At 34.5% G+C, this 18,031-nt stretch overlaps 1 protein-coding gene across 1 annotated transcript; it reads left to right on the top strand.

The window, feature by feature from the left end:
- Window positions 1-850: 850 nt before the first annotated feature.
- On the top strand, window positions 851-8,780 carry FAS1 (chromatin assembly factor-1 (FASCIATA1) (FAS1)). Its single transcript, XM_086428565.1, is given in 15 exon segments — window positions 851-1,106; window positions 1,192-1,357; window positions 1,475-1,609; window positions 1,694-1,793; window positions 3,265-3,372; window positions 3,375-3,414; window positions 3,500-3,623; window positions 4,360-4,700; window positions 4,775-5,101; window positions 5,873-5,954; window positions 6,026-6,166; window positions 6,938-7,357; window positions 7,850-7,987; window positions 8,145-8,190; window positions 8,376-8,780. Coding segments are annotated over 14 exon segments (2,322 nt in total). The 5' UTR covers window positions 851-1,106; window positions 1,192-1,204; the 3' UTR covers window positions 8,543-8,780.
- Window positions 8,781-18,031: the final 9,251 nt, after the last annotated feature.

Here is an 18,031-nt window from a genome sequence, read left to right as displayed (position 1 = left end):
AAAATTTGAATCATCACTATAGGTCTACAAATCTGTAATCTAGGATTACAAATCATCAATATGAATTATATGGTCGATCTAGACCATTTTCTTTTATATTGATCTTTATAAGAGGGTAAGGGGATATTGAGAGAGAGAGAGAGAGAGAGAGAAGGATGTTCAAAATCATTTGGCGGAATAATAATGTTTGTTACCGTACCCTTACTTCTATAACTAACTTAATCGAAAGATTTGGATCAATTTTTTTTTCTCTTACTCATGATCTTTAATCATAGCAACATCATGTTGATTAATTCAATCAAAAAAAAAAAATGGTTCGTAATGGCTAATGAGTCGGGAATTGTGTGCTTAAAAGTTAGAAATAGATTTCATATCTTTGCTTTTATTGCAATTATCTCATCGTATCATATTTTGTTCTGTGATATTTGAGACTTACCTTAGCCAATTTACAATATCAAGTTGTTGAAAATCATAAATTAGGGGTATTTAAAAGGAAATCCCTTCTATAGGGTTTATTAAGTAATTTCAAATGTTACTTAGGTTTTAAATGGCATAAAAATTAAATAACTACCACGTGGCATTAAGTAATGTGGGTCGTTCAATACTCATCCTGATGCGAAATGACGAAAATAACCTCATATTTTCGATGATAAGCCGAGAAGGCGCGAAGCCAAGCGCCACTCTATTTTTTTCATGACACTTGGCGGGAATTTTTTCACGAAATATCATTAACATCGAATACAACTTAAAATAATAAACGGTCGAGATTCATCTCAATCCTTCAGCTCACTCTACTAACCGTCCGATTAGATATAAATCCGTTCGAACTTTAGATGAGGGATCGCTTCGTCTCTTGCTTCCCTTGCAAACAAAATAAACATTCGGCAACGTCATCAGATTTGAACTTCCATCTCATTTTATCTCACAAATCGTCGTGTAGATTCATCGAAACGTTTCGATTATTCTGGTTCTTCGATCTTAAATCGATCAAATATTGTGAAAATCGCAGAAAATGAGATAAAAAGTCGTGTTGTTTGGTAGATTTTGAGCAGAATCCGTCGATTTTTCGCTGTCTGGAACCTTCTAAAACCCTAGATTTCGATCAGGTTTGATTTTTTCTTAGATTATGCCTTCTTTTTTCTCGATTATTATTATTCTGCGTTCATGGAGATTCATCACTGTTTGATCTAGGGCTTTAGATTCAATGGAAGATTCAATGAAGAAATCGTTAAAGCGGAAGAGAGCTACTCCAATTTCTGAAAATGTGAGTGGAGAAGAGAAGGAATGTAGAATCGATGGATTACGCAGAGAGATTGATAGTTTGTTTCAGTATTTCAAGGAGGTTTCGATCCAAAAGGTGCATTTGGAAGAAAATGGTTCATGTTCTTCGAGTAATTCTAGGATTGCTTTATTGCTTGAAGAGAGTGATCTTCCTTTTTCTAAGTTGGTTGAGATGATTTATGAGAAACTTCAGATGATCGAAGGAATTACTTTAGCGTCTGTGCGAAGTACTGTGCTTTTGATTGGGCAGAGATCGATGTATGGAATTGCTAATGCAGATGCAGATGTGTTGGAAGATAACACAGATAAATGCTTATGGTGTTGGGAGGTATTAATTTGATAATTTTTTTTCCTTATATCGTTGTTTTTTATTTTTTTTAATCTTTCATTTTTGTTGTATGTTGTTGTTTAGACGAGAGATCTAAAATTAATGCCAAGAACAAAGCGTGGAGTTTTGAATATTCGGCGGATTTGTCGGAAGAAAATCCATGAGAGGATTACTGCTGTTTCAGGTAAATATAAACTAAATGCCTTACTGCATATATGAATCGTGGAATTATATATTTATATGTATGTGTTAATCTAAATTGGCCATTTGAAGAAAAAAAAAAACTATTTAAAGCAATTCATGGCCAGCCACAATGGGGGGTTACTCCCCAAACACACTATGTGTTGCAAGGCTCACTTATGGGAGGTCAACCTTGATTCAGTTGAGGAGCATTAACTTAGGTGCAAAAAACTACGCATCCACTTGAAGTCTTCCATGAGTGGAGATTTTAGAGCTAGTCAACTCTTCCCAATAGGGGAGAGGTCACATTGCTTGTAATGGATGGTTTAGTGACTTTTATGGCATTGTCAATGGTATTGATGCATCATAATCGGACCTTACAGTTGTGGAAGACATCGTTTCTTCAGTCACCCTTTGTAATATATTGTGGATATTTTCCTGAATGAATATCCCTAGACCTTTGTTTGGGTTGAAAAAATGATCTCCTAGGTTTTCACTTTGAGTAACATGAGTTGTGCTCCCCAATGCCAAGATTGTGGCACGGGGCACATGTGTCAGACTCAATAACACACTCTTAGGTTTTTCACTTTGGATAATGCATGTCATGCTGTTCTTTGTCTAAGAAGGATTTGATAGAATTTGAAACATAGTTGACAGTCTTCGCACTGTACATACTTCCTAGAATGTGGGAGACTTCTTATTGATGCATAGTTTTATGCACCTTTGCCCCCATTTTCCTTAATTGTTAATAATTGGGACAACCACCCATGATGACATTAGTCATTGTAGGAGGGTGCCAAGGTTGATCTCCCATGGTGGGCCCCTCAGTGCATGCTATGTTGGGTAGTTATCCTAGTTATGACATGTACTATGAATGGATTCCTCAACATGCCCTCACCAAATGATTTCATTCAATTGGGTTCTAAGATCTTTTTGAAGGTTGCTTTTTTCACTTGGACTGTATCTTTGGATAAATTCTCACCATTGATCACTTGAGAACCAAAAAGAGAATCACCTTATAATTATGTTGTGTAAAAAGAGTGGTGAATTGTTTGCTCCTTCATTGCTCCCTGGATGATGATATCATTCGAACTCCTTCCTTTTGTATATATATGGTGTCAATTGGTTGATTGCCTAGCTCCATTTTAGAGTTATGTCATAGTTAGTACATGTATGCCTTCTCTTAGAAAGGTCGGATGTTGTGGAGGAGGCTTCCCTTTGTGATTTGTAGGCGAATTTGGAAAGAAATGAAATTGTATGGTTTTAATGGGGATATAGAAGTATATATATATATATATATCGAGGCTGCCATTCTCTATGTCAAAGCCTTATTTGTTTATTGGTCATTCTTGTTCAAAGAGTTTAACGACTTCTTGTTATGTTTGGTTTTCATATGGGCCCTTATTCTTCATGGAGGGGTTTAGTTTTTACATTTGTTTTAAAGTGGGTATTGATTTTTCTATTGCATATTTCAGCTATGATAGCTGCATTACAGATGCAGCCGGACAGTCATCCAAATTACAAATTTAGTCTGATGAAAGCATCGGAAAAGCTTGCGAAAGTGTTAAATGAGAAAGAGATTCGTTATTGGTGGAAAACATGCTGCAGAAGAACGTGACTGACATGTATGAATTTACATAATTCCTTCTTTTGTCTGGTTTTATGGAGCATTACTGTATTTTTTTAAAACATTTTTTGCTTATATTTTAGGGCTGAAAAAGAAGCAAAATTAAAAGAGAAAGTTCTAATCAAGGATCTGGAGAGGAATAAACGAGAAGTTGAGAAGGAGAAAAAGAGAATGGATCGTGAACATCAGAAAGAGAAATTGCAAAATGTAAGTGTAATCTCGTGCATGCAATGCTTTAAGAAAGAAGCTTTTATATTCTTCAGTAAAAGAAATGCTGCTTTTTTTCTTGAGTTTAATCCACACTATGCAGACATATGCGTGGGTTTGCGAGGTGTCACTCTGCGAGGGCTTGAGATTAGAGGTTTTCTAATTGTAAAGTAAATGAATGACATGGTTGCTACCTGTGTTACCGGGTTCGCTGATATAGTGCTGAACCGAACCAACTAGTTCAAGGTTCGGTTTGTAACGGGTTCATCAAAAACCGTGAACCTGACGAGACATTTTTTTGATGAATTTTAAAGATGCCTCCATGGTTTGATCAATACTAGAAAATAAAAATAACCCTTTATTTTGAAAATCCCAAGATTTGGTCAATATTAAAGATACCCCTTTGTTTTCAAACTAATTCTATGCCCACTTAACCCGAGTCTTCTTCTATGAGATTTGCTTAAATGACTTAAATATCCTTTACGAACTACCTCTACGAATCGGGTTCATTCTCGAGAATGGTGAACTACAAACTCGAATTCGAACCGAACGAACCAACGTACTAGGTAACATAGGTTGCTACTAGCTAATCAACTGGCCCATTTGTTGTGCATTTTCTGATACGTTCATATGATAAGGGCCAAACCTCACAAGCTCATATCTGTACCCTGTCACACATCTATGATTGTTACCTAAATCCTTAACATTCATTCGCTGATCCATGATATTATCACAGGAAAAGGAGCTAAAACGGCAGCAAGAGGAGGCAGAGAAGGAGGAAAGACGTCGTGAGAAAGAAGAAGCTGAAATAAAGAAGCAACTAAAGAGGCAACAAGAGGATGCCGAGAAGGATCAACGTCGCCGGGAGAAGGAAGAAGCTGAATTGAAAAAACAACTTTCCATAAAAAAGCAAGCTACAATCATGGAACGATTTCTTAAAACCAAAAAGAATAATTCAAGTAGTATAACATATAATCAATCTTCCAAGGAACAAATGGCTTCGGATAGTGCAGTGACATTGGCAATGGACTGTGCCCTTTCTCATAAAGATGATATTGATATGGATGCCCTTCGCAGGTAAGAATAATTCAATTCGTATGGGCTATACTGCCCTCAGTAATTTCTGAAGTTTGAGTTGTAATGCTTTTCAGGTCTCATCTCGATGTTTGGAATAAGTTGGGTCGTTCAATTCGTTGTGACAAATCCAAGCATTGGGGGTTACGACATAAACCAAAGACCGTATTGATCAAGGAACTTAAGCTGCAAGGGTCATCCTCTGAATCCGATCCCTTGGGAAAAGTCACGGCTGCTAATGAACTAGTAGATGGATGGGAAGAAGCTGTCCCAGATGATAAATTATGCCATAAGACTTCAGATGGTCTTGTAAACAATAGTCGGATACGTAATGGAACTAGAAAGTTATTGCAGTTTGATAAGAGCCATAGACCAGCATATTATGGCACTATGTCCACGAAAAGGCAAGCTTTTGTTCCTTGAATTTGAATTTAAGCATTACTTACAAGCATAGTTTCCAAAATCTCCGACTTATTGAAAAAATCACGATTAACTATCATGACTTTTTTCCTTCACTGATATAATTACGACTTTTTTTTTAATAAGACACAACTTTTACGAACTTTGCGATTAAATCACGAACTTCACGAATCACTGATAATGTGTAAAATAATGAGGATGACATTGATTTGAAATCACTGATTTTTAATCTGATAATGAATCCTAATTTTTGGACTCATGATTGTGATTTTTGTATATTTTGAAGTATAAACCTTGAATATGTTAATGATATCATTATGGGAATTGGCAATTTATCATTCTAGTTTAACAGAGAACTTGATTATATAATGTGGGAACAATTACATAGCCCCTAACCTAGCTTGATTTTTTTCCGACACTTTTCTGATGTTTTCTGATTTTACCGAATTTTCCCTTGCCGGTTTATTCCCCTGAACCCCGATTGGGTGGCTATGTTTACAAGTGGCACTCATGGAGGGAGGTGTTATCCACCTTTTGACAGGATATGAGTGGTTTCATAGGCCAATCGAATGTTTTGCCATGCCTTGTCTGATCATGCAAATCGTGCTATTGATTAGATAGATCACATTGAGGTTGTTGGATGAACGTTACTTTTAGCTTAGAAATATCTTTATGGTTCGACGAAGATGTGCATTAGATTTTTTCCATGCTTTTGTGGATGTTATATTAATTTTTATGCTTTGATTGATTTATAGTGATGTCATTGCACCCCGCCATCCATTCAAGAAGGATCCAAACTTGGATTATGATATTGAGAGTGATGAGGAATGGGAAGAGGTATGTGAGCTTCACTATCTTTTTGACAAGTCTTTGCTAGCAACCCCATGATTAATGTTCCTTTTATACAGGAAGATCCAGGTGAAAGCCTATCAGATTGTGACAAGGATGAAGAGGAGGAAACTTTAGAGGAAGGAAATTTAAGAACTGAGGACGAAGATGGAAGTGAAGATGGGTTCCTTGTACCCGATGGATATCTATCTGAAAATGAGGTACTCATTGAAGGCTGTTGTTACTCATGTTTTAGTGTATGGTGTTTTGCGATTGACTTTTTTTCTGCCATCAAATCTAATTTATGCATTAGAGATATTCAGTCAATAGATTAGCATATAGTTAGTGGTTTCCTCTGTTTTAGGAGTAAAAATGAATTTTAAACCACTTTCATGTTCGTTAGGTACCATAAGAAGGAAAAAAAAATGCGAAATTGGATCTAATTTATTGCTATTAAGTAGTTAAAACGGTGGTTAGTTGTAACCAGAAGCGCAAAAGTCAGTACTTGGGTTGTCAAATAAATGCAGTCATGAAAAGATACCTTAAACAAACTGTCACGATCAATCGATAAGATGCTACACCAAATTGTGGAAGATAATGGACTTGGGTTCCATTGTGGGTGCCCTTTCTATCAAGTGGCCTTTACAAACTGTCACGATCAATCGATAAGATACTACACCAAAGAGTGGAAGATAATGGACTTGAGTTCCATTGTGGGTGCCCTTTCTATCAAGTGACCTTTATTGTGTCTGCAGTTGGTCTCCTTTTGTCTTATGCTGGGTTTGGTTGAAGGATTTGACCTAAAAGATTTGGAGGCAAAGCCTTGGATATTATCTGTGTGCTCACAAGAGTAGGTGAGTTTGCAGAAGTTCAATTGTGATTTAGGGTTTTGCAAGAATTAATGATCAAGGGGAGGGTCTTTGGTTTCTCATTTACTAATCAAAATAATAATTTTTTTTTGTCTCATTAACTTTATTTGGCCGTCTTGGCAGGGAGTCCAAGTTGACAGCATGGAGGCTGATGCTGTGGATGATGACGATGCCAGAAGTTCGCCCACAAGTAAGCAAGATTTAGAAAGTGATGAATTCCGAACATTGCTTCGTCAGCAGAAGTATATCCACAATTTGACTGAACATGCTCTTCAAAAGAACCAGCCCTTGATTATATCAAATTTCATGTATGAGAAGGCCACGCTGTTGATTGCGGAAGGTCTCAATGGCACTCCGAAGGTCGAACAGATATTTTTGCAAGCACTTAGTATTCGCCTTTTCCCCGGTGGTGTGCCTATAGAAATATCAATCGATCATACGACACAAGATGAGGATCAAGAGGTCTGCCATTCACAGAATAAGGGAAGTACTACACCTGGGACACCTGCAACACTAATACTAGACAAGGACTTGCCTAAAATTGTAAGCAATTTTATCTTAGTCAATTTTTATCTACCTCTTTGGGGTTCTGGGGTAGAAGAGGAAAATAATAATTATAAAAAAAAATCTTTGGTGTTAAAGGGGTAAAAGAGGAAAAATAATAAAGTTGGTGAGGTGAGGTATTATTAAGAAGGGTTTTGTTAACGTGTGCCTACGGGACATGTTAAGATGCAATAAATAAACATTTGAGGGTGTTTTTGGTAGGAAAAAAATTGAGGGCATTTTTGGTATGAAAATAAAGTTTTGGAGGTGTATTTACACTATTGGAGGGGAAATATTGGAAAAGGGGAGATGAAGAAAGACAATAAAGTTATGGATATTTTTGAAATGATGAAGAGAAAAGGTAAAACCTGTCCTTGAGATAAGTCAGTTTGTTTATGGGGGAGATAAAGAGAGTGGGATCCAACGTGGTGTTTCTAACCATTCTAATTTAGTCATTTTGCCCTAGTGTCTGATTGTCTACTGGTCTTCCAGGTGTCATCTATCCAGTCATGTTCACATGGGATTAACAAGGTGATTGAGTCCTTGCAACGGAATTTCCCAACTGTCCCGAAGTCCCAATTAAGAAATAAAGTGCGTGAAATATCAGATTTTGTGGATAATCGCTGGCAGGTCAGTCTGATGGCCATTTCGGATTTTTTATTGGTTCCACTGCTTATAGTTTCTAATTGCATAATTGTAAAAGCATACAAAGACCCATTTAGGAGTAGTATATTTAGGTATATTTATAGTTTTAAATTGCTTAATATATATTCTCCTTCTTATGTAGGTTAAGAAAGAGGTTTTGGAGAAGCTTGGTTTATCAATTTCTCCAGGTACTGCCTGAGTAAAAGCTGGACTTGAACCCACGACCTTAAAGTTGATTTTTGCCCATCAATGACTGATTAAACAGGATCCATCCATTCCTGAAAATCACTCAAATTGATTAAAAATTTTAAGTGTTTAATTGTGATTTTTTAAATATATATAAATTTGATGTTGTATTTATTTGTATTTGCAGAGAAGTGTGGTGGGAAGCCCAAAGGCATTGTTGCATTTTTCTCAAAGAGGTGTCTGCCTCCAGCTGCCAATGGACCTATTAAGATAGGTGAAACATCTCCAGAGCCATGTCGTAAGCCCGAGATGCTTCGAACTGAGCAGGGTTGCACAGAGAATAGCCTTTTGTAGCCGTGCCACCCTCGTTTAATCTGGTGTTTTTTCCCCCTTTTGAGATCATATGCTGTGAATGTTAGTTATAATATAATACATGATACATGATCATGTTTGATTTCATCATGTATGATGGGTTTTATTATGATCTCGTAATGTAATAGAGTTGAATGTTTACATTATTTTGAGTAGTAAGAGGTATGTCATCTGTCTAAAAACAGGGGTATGCATGTTTTAATGCTTTGTTGATTTCACATATTAATTGGGGTGCTCTTAAGTAAAAGTTGGCTTGGCCAATATTATTTCTCTTTTGAAAAATACAATATTTCTGGCATGGTTTCAAATCTTGTCCGATACTTAGATGACTTGCTCGAGTCATCTTGACATTTTGTTCACCACCGAGACAGATTTACACACGGCATCTCACGGTTCACACCATCTCAAGAGATATAAATAAGATGGTTCGAATGATTTGAAAATCTTGGCCAAGTAGTCAACTGAGGATTTAAATATTTAATATCTAAGTAGAATATGATTTTATGGCTTAACATCTAATCTATCTTGCTTTATAAATTTTTTTTATGATGTTTTATCTGGTCGGACACAACTTGACTTATGCATCAAACCAATATTTGAAACTACCCTTTTAGGTCATTTTTTTGAATAATCTAAGATATGCTTTATAAATAAATAATTGTAAATTGAGTTAAATGTTTTATCTCGACCGACATAAGTCGACGAGATGTCAAACTGAGGTCATTTTCCAATAATTTAAGACAGTAGGGGTGTTTCACAATGTTAATGTTACACAATAAGTCGATGAGATGTCAAACTGAGGTCATTTTCCAATAATTTAAGACAGTAGGGGTGTTTAACAATGTCAATGTTACACAATTGGTTCGGGTGAGGGTAGATGGTGTAGTCGGTGTCCACCATCAAATGAATTGGATGTGCTCCCATCAATAGCTGCACAATGCATCTAGGGTTTTGGGGCCCTTGGGGGCATTAAAAGACTCATGTAACCCTTGACTTATACCTAAACCTAATGTAGCTTTGACACACAGACAAGACTAGTTGCTCATTACATGTGTGTGCATATAATCTCGAGGAGTTAGGGGTCTTTTTTTTTTTTTTCGTTTATTAGCAGTTAGGGTGAAGGATTGATCTCATCTGTTCATTCATCATTGTGTGATCAAGCATTGAGAATGCCCTTAGGACCGAAGTTCAATAGGCACTCTTTAGGGTCCCTAAACCTGTTAATGTGACTAAATAGAAAATGGAGACTCTTAACGAGAGAATTGGGGAAGAAGAGACTCATATTTCCCTCCATAATAAATTCACAACCAACGTACACCTACTAAAAACACACATTTACAATATTGTCATTCTATATAAATATATGACGGGGGTTTGGAGCCCAAAAGAGAGTCAAGCATTGTGCTAAACATTTTGCAAAACATGGGTTAGAAATTTTGGAATGGGCTGATCTTTTGTGAGGATGATCTTTATGAAGAAGAGATCATCCTCGGGAAAAATCAGTACATTCCGAAAATTTTAACCCTAGTTTACAAGTTGAAGAATTGTGGATCATCCATTTTCTGTAAATCTCTTTTGATGGGATTAGAAGGTTCAGAATGGGATGATTTTAGTTGAGGATGATCTCCTCATCCTAGAGATCATCCTCACAAAAAATCAGCCCATTTCAAAACTTCTTACCCATACATTAAAGAAATGTTTTGCACATTGTTTGGCTCTCTTTAGAGTCTTCGAACGTCACCCATATACGATATTTTAATTAATTTAATTTTGATCAATTATTAAATAAATATATAGCATATTTATGTATAATAATTTTAATTTTTTTTCTTTAGTTTAGAATTAAGAGAGAGAGAGAGAGAGAGAGAGAGAGAGAGATGGCAAGGGAAAACATCATAAACCTCAGTTGCTATTTGTCAACCTTCTCAGATTTTTTGTCTAAAGCATTGAGAGTTGCAACCAACTTTTACCTTCTCCTTTTTTTCCCTCTTTTCAATCCATGTTCACACACAATCTTCACCATGTATAGGAGAGATCTAACGCTTGGGATAAAAGATGTATCTCGGGAATATATTATGCGTTAAAATAAATGTTAATTAATATTTATTTAAAATTAATTTAGTTGTTTTAAAATAATATTTGAAAATTACTTTATGATTGTATATTTTTTTTTGTTAAAGTAAAAGTAAGTATTTTTTATTTAGAGCATTTCTATTGGTTGATATCTTTTCTCATGGATTGAAGATTGTAAAAGTATTTTTTGACTTTAAAAAAAAAAAAATGTAAATTTCACATTATTTTCTAAATTTTTTAGAAGGATTTTTAAGCCTATAAATAAGAACTTATTCTCAATTGTTTTTTATTCCAAAGACTCTTTCCTTCTAGCTATTGTCTAACATAGCATTTGACCTGGATCAACCGTGTGGTTACATGTGTCCCAGATTTTTTTGGGTATAAAATCTCCTTTCAAAGAGGGTATGCAAATTTTATCTAAATGTTTCTAAGAGCAAGAAATCTCTCTACAACTTTACTATTCATTATCTTCTCCGTTCTACAATCTTGACATTATCTGATTTTCATTGTTTTCTGACTTTATCTTCAAAGGATCTTTGACAAGCACACATCGGGGCCCCTTCTTTTTTACATTCTCGCAGTCTATAGTCCGAGGTCAAAGAAGAATCAAAGAAAAGTCTCCTTATCAAGATCGAAGTCATGATCAAGGTTCAAAACTAATCTCGAAGAGTGAAAGCCTGAAAAGTTCTCCACACAAGCTTGATTATATATATATGGATATACTTATCTCAAGGTTCCTTTTTATTTATTTCTTGTTTAAACGGTTGGGATCATGTTTTTTTTTTTCATGAGTCATCAAAACCAAATCGATCATCTAATACGCTATTTTTTGGTGTGTAAGTGTACAAAGGGTTGATCCATGAATAACAAAGTAAGTAACTCTTTTAATAATGGGAAATGTTCAGCACTAAACATTTTTCAAAACATGGGTTAAAAGAGGAGATCATCCTCACCAAAAATCAGCCCATTACAAAACTTCTAACCCATGTAAGACAAAAGTGGTTGGCTAAAATGTTGGCCAAAATGTTTGGTGCTGAACGGGACCCTTTAATAATATATAACAAACAATGAAATTAGGCGTGGTGCTAAGGGTGTGGATAAATATTTCATTTTTCCATTAATGTTTGTGTCTCTCTTTCTCTCCCATGTAAAACTCTTAAATTGGATTTATACGGATATTAGAAAGACTCTTAAAACTTGGAAGGTACAACTTATGAGAGTGCTTGCTGAAAAAATTGAAAATTTGCTATTATTGGATTTTCGTTCCATCTAGCAGCTTCTTCCTCTTATTTTTTTCTTGTCATATAACCTACATCTCTCTCTCTGGACTACATCTGCATGTGGTGCCCAAAAACACAATCGGACACCACATGGATGTAAACATAAAGCATATAATTTGATGAATACCCAAAAATAAGAGATTTTTTTTCGTTGTTGGATTTAAAATTTAAATATGAGAGTTTATTGACCGTCCATTTTTAATCTCAAGATATGGCTCAAGACTTTTTTTCGAGAGATTATATTGCGATACCAAATTTTGTTGATGCCACCCCAATTCAAATGTAAATCACCAAAGAATTAGCAACTTGGGGTGGTGTTAGCCAAAGTTGGTGTGACAATAAGAGATCTTTTTCCAAACCAATCTAGACCACAAAACCACGAAGGTTGAGATGTCATTTGGACTAACGTTACAGCTCATGAGACTCAAATGAGAATCTCGATCTAGGCTTTACATGGTCCTTCAGGCCATTTTAAATTTGAGAGTTCATGACTACCCAAATTTTTAAATTTTTTCAAATCAATTTTGACGACAAAATCAAGAAGGTTAAAGTGTCATGCAAACTAATGTAGCAACTCACATAACCCAAATGAGGACCTCAATTAAGGCTCTACATGGTCCTTTAGTTATATTACTAAAGAATCCTATCTCATTCTTGAGGTTTGAAGGTTGAAGAAGGTAGAATCTTGAGGTTTAGAAGTTGAAGACATGGATTTTGAATTTAAAAAAAAAAAAAAAAGATTGGAGATAGATCATTTGGTTGATATTTTCAAAAGACTGAGGTCAAGGATATCTCATTGGTTTGAAAACACAGTAGTATCCCAAGTATTCACTATGATCCGAAGGGTAAATCACCCAATACAATTTCATGAATTCATGGATAATTGGTGTGCCACTATATATTTTTTTTCTTCAATTTATTAACCCAATAAAGAGAGGTGGAATCCGGTGCAGAAATGAGGATGCCAAGTGGAATATTCTTCTCGTAATCTGCGAACAAAGAAAATGACTCTATTCTCTTTGTTACATTTAAAACAAGAGTAAGTAATGATGAATATACGCGGTTACGGTACGCGAATGACGTGGCAATGGCACAGAATCACACATCTTTTCTTCCAAGTTTCCAACAATGAAAATTGCAACTAACTTTTATCTTCTCCTTTGAGCCTAAAACTACAATCATATGTATAAAATAAGGTATTTTAAAAATACCCCCATGTTAAATTGGTGATATTAGATATACCCCTTGCAAAATGCAAGATTAGATTTACCTTTTTACCGTAACATTTTCTTGATGATTTAATAATGAAATTTTAATTTTTTTCAAAATACTCTTCTAATTTTGGATTGGATTAATTTTTCTTCAAGTTTTCACTATTAAATCATAAAAATAAAAAAAAGAAATATTGATCTAGGGTTAAAATACTCTAAAATAAATACAATTAATATTACTGAAACAAAATTAAATGGTAAATACAAAGAAAATAAGATAATAAAAATTGCCCTTGAAAAAATTTAAAACCAAGAGGAAACACGTATGATTAAGTCTCCATAATTAAGAGAGTTATTATTGTCACACTAACTATGTGCAATTCTTTGGTGATTTACATCGGAATTGTTGTGGCATTAGTAAAAGTTGGTGTGGTAATAGCAATTCTCTTAATTAATTAGACACCCTCTAAGAGTATGCTTTAATTAGATGCTTGCTTAGTTTTTTAGTTTGTGATGCATATGCTCAACTTGTCAATCAATGTTTTAAGAACCGAACTGATGATTGGACCAAAGGGAAGCTATATAATGGGTTGGATCGTGGTCGAACAATGGTTCAATCTATTTACTAGCCATGCAATATCATTACAAATTATATACTTATAAGGTCGGGTGAAACGTGTTTTGGTAAATAAGTTTTTTCCTTTAACGATCAAAAGATTATGGGTGAAATATCCATTTTACCTTTATTATAGTGTATAGGGATGCAGATTTTGCAGAGTAAACACATGGGTGATTTAGACATACATCCCCACGTTTGAATGATATTTGAGAGATCCTTATGTTTTCAAAGTGATGAAGTACATTTTCTTAGCGATATTCTTCTCCTATTGACTAAAAAATGACCTAAATACCTTTATTTTCAAATTGAATAAAGAGTCCTTAATTTTTTATTTTCAAAACTAGTCTTCTTCAAGCTCTTTATCTTCAACCCATCATTGAAAATGAAAATCCCTTGATTTTATACCCAAAATTCCAATGTCTTCTATTTCTTCAAAAATCTTATCTTATTCTTGAGATTTGAAGACTTAAGTAGATAATTTTTTTATTTTATTTTTTATGACGGGGGTTTCAAATTCGTAGGTCTGACTAGTAGGGGCAAGGCTATTGTCCTCTTAGAGTATTAGATCTTGCCTAAATCCCTCGGATGCATACAATACCTCATAAACCATATATACTAGGTAAACAGGGATAAATCCTTATGTGTGGCCAACGAGGGGGACTTGAACTCAAGATCTCTTCTATTTTAAGTATATAAAATCTTAGGATTGAAGACGTGGGTTATATTTTTTAGCTAAACAATTAAAGATAATTAATTGTTTGGAAGAAAAACCCAAGATTCTTGGCTAAAGGTTGAAGCTGAGGATATTACGACATTTTTCAATAAGAGCTTACCAAAGTCAAGGGATGTCACAGGCCATCAATTTAAAAACATAAGGATATAGCAGCCCTAAAGTTTGCCACACATCTTGCCAAATATTTTTTGTAAATCACTTTTGATGGGGTTAGAAGTTTTGGAATATGCTGATTTTTTTGTGAGGATAATCTCTACGGTGAAGAGACCATCTTCACCAAAAAATCAGCTCATTTTGAAACTTCTAACCCTAATTTACAAGTTGAAGAATTGTAGACCGTCCAATTTTTGTAAATCACTTTTGATGGGGTTAGAATTTTTGGTGAGGATGATCTCTATGATAAGGAGATCATCCTCACAAAAAATCAGCTCATTCCAAAACTTCTAACCCATGTTTTGAAAAATGTTTGGCAAACTTTAGGATTACTGAACCGCCCCCATATATATGGGTCTCGTTCGGCATCCAACCATTTACCCAACAATTTGCCCAATTATTTTTGTCTTAGATGGGTTAGAAGTTTTTGAATGGGCTGATTTTTGGTGAGGATGATCTCCTTGGTTTAGAGATCATCCTCACAAAAAATCAGCCCATTCCAAAACTTCTAACCCATGTAAGACAAAAATGGTTGGGTGCTGAACATTTTTGTCTTACATGGGTTAGAAGTTTTGGAATGGTCTGATTTTTGAGGAGATCATTCTCACCAAAAATTAGCCTATTCCCAAACTTTTAATCCCATCACAAATGCTTTACAAAAACGGTCCACTATTTTTCAACTAGTAAACATGGGGCTAGAAGCTTTGGAATGGGTTGATTTATGGTGATGATGATCTCTATATCCTCACCATAGAGATCATCCTCACCAAAAATCAGCCCATTCCAAAGCTTCTAGCCCCATGTTTACTAGTTGAAAAATCGTGGACTGTCCAGTTTTACTAAAGCATTTGTAATGGGGTTAGAAGTTTTGGAATGGGCTGATTTTTGGCGAGGAAGATCTCCTCACTATAAAGATCATCATCACCAAAAATTAGCCCATTCCAAAACTTCTAACCCATGTAAGACAAAAATGGTTAGACAAATTGTTGGGTGTCGAACGGGACCCATATATATACCTAAATGTTGGACCTAAATTTAAATCATTCTACTAAAAAAGTAAAATAATTAACTTTCTAAATACATTGGAATATGTGATGCCTTGATTATTATTTCGACATAACTCAAGAGTGACAGTTGACAAATACCCCTTTGCAAAGTGGTATCTAAAATATTAATGATGAAAATGATTCATGAGAAAACACATGACCCCAACTATTTAGATACAAAATTGCACAAATAAAATATATGTGTATCTTTGTAATTCATATCTCAAAGATGCCCATCCCGAAGATAAATCTCAATCGGGATTTATATTTAAAGGATTGAGATTATATATTTTTTCCATGAGTCAATGGATCCCAACCCTCAACTAAAATCCCAAATGGGTGTCTAAATCACTCATTATAACTTAATGCATTGATGCTTAGTTGGTGTGGCATTATAATTTTTCTTAGTTTCTTTATTAGGGCTTAGAAGGGAGGGAGATGAGCGTTGGCATTCATGCAGAGATGATGATGCCAAGTGGAATATCCTTCTCGTAAGCTACCACTTGGCAACAGAGAGAAATGGAGTGTTATCTTTTGTTACAAATTTTCTAATCTTAGTGACGTTTAAAACAAAGAACATTGCAACCAACTTTTATCTTCTCCTTTCTACCCCTCCTTTCAACCCAAAACTACAATCATATATATAATCAATAATATTAAGAAACAAAAACTTAATGGTAACTACAAATAAAAGAAGATGACAAAATTGCCCTTAAAAATTTAAAAGAATGGAACATATATGGTTAGCTAGTCTCCCTAACTAGGCATCCTTTGAGAACATTTTTTTTTATATTAATTTTAGAATCGTGCTGGAGTAACATTCAAATGAATCTCGATGAAAAGCATCTATGGTTCTGACACACATCCATGTCAGAAATGTCCCCACAATGTACATTTCAATGTTACTTCAACGTTATCTTATTAACTATGGTGGTGCATGTACTTCTATAGTATATAAGTAATGTTTTAAAGATCGAACTGATGATTGGAGTAAAAACCAACCAATCAGGTTGGATCGTAGGTAGAATTTGGTTCAATCTTGTTGAACTGATTTGTGTAAACTAAAAAGTGTACTTGTTAAATAATCGAACCTTTGATTATATACTATTTTTGTTTGTTTTCTTTTGTCTCTAAGGTTGGATGAGGATTTTCATAATCTTTTCAATAGTATTTGAGTTAGGCTATCTAGTTAGATTAAATATTGAGATTAAGGATTTTTTTTAATGAACTATGGGAATCTTTGTTAATAAAAAAAATCAAAAGGAAGAAAGAGACAAAATTCCTTTAAACTATTGGGATTGTTGACACAATGTTTTTTTTTTTTTTTTTTTGTTGAGAGATATAAGCCATTGTACCTATGTTGAACTATCATAGAGATAGTATTTAGCTTGATTACGAGCCAACGAGGAGAGCTAAGTAGGGACGAGTGAGGGTTATTAACCCCCGCTAAACTTTTTGAAAATAAAATTCAACGTTTTAGGCCCTAACATTTTAATTGAAATTAGATATTACCCTTGTGATTTTCATACCAACGACATATGTCTCATACACAGTTACACAACCCAATTGAATTTTATAAGAAAATAAAAAATAAATAAAATTCGATGAGTTAACTACCCTTCTTCAAAGATTAATTTAACTAAGTGTCTGATTAGCCTAACTACTAACCTTACTCTCACCTTGTGGCGTCAAAAATTATAATCCGATGCCGCGGGGTTTTAGAGGATAAAAATTCTATGAATTTTGAAACACAAAATTTCAAAAAAAAAAAAAAAAAAAAAAAATTTCATTTTCAAGAAACATGTTAACAAAGTTTGGATTCCCTAATTATTCGGAGGAGATTCAATTTGGTTAATTCAAATAAATTAAAAAAAAATTGTAAAAAAAGTTGATTTTTTTGGGAATTATCAAAATAATATTTTTGAGTTTTTTTTTCCAAAATCCATCATCTTCAACTCCCTAAAAATATTGTCTTATTATTGAGATTTTAACATCGAAGAAAATAAAATTTTGAGATATTAAACCTATTGACCAACCATCGGTTGTTGTGAAAAGCCCAAGATTTGCATTGAAGGAAATCAAGATTATTAGTTGATCATCGTTAGCATTTAGCCCCCACCGACCAAAAATCCTAACTTCACCCCTGTCAATGGGCAAGGCTTGCTCAACCATAAGGCGATTAAAGGAACCACCTAAGGCCCCCAAAATTAAAACTCTTGACCCCTCTCTCACGTTTAGGAAAAAACACTCTCTTAAATGTTTTAAAAGAAAAAATAAAAATTCTAATTGTGGCATTATGTGGTCCTCCCATAAAAAGAGGCATTCAAAAATAATCTTTTTTTTCTCCCCTTTTCTT

The sequence above is a fragment of the Akebia trifoliata genome, chromosome 16 (genome assembly GCF_017979445.1).
Source record: "Akebia trifoliata isolate Shusen 1 chromosome 16, ASM1797944v1, whole genome shotgun sequence".
Lineage (NCBI taxonomy): Eukaryota > Viridiplantae > Streptophyta > Magnoliopsida > Ranunculales > Lardizabalaceae > Akebia > Akebia trifoliata.
Note: the sequence above shows the minus strand (reverse complement) of the source record. Positions and strands in the feature narration are given on the sequence as shown.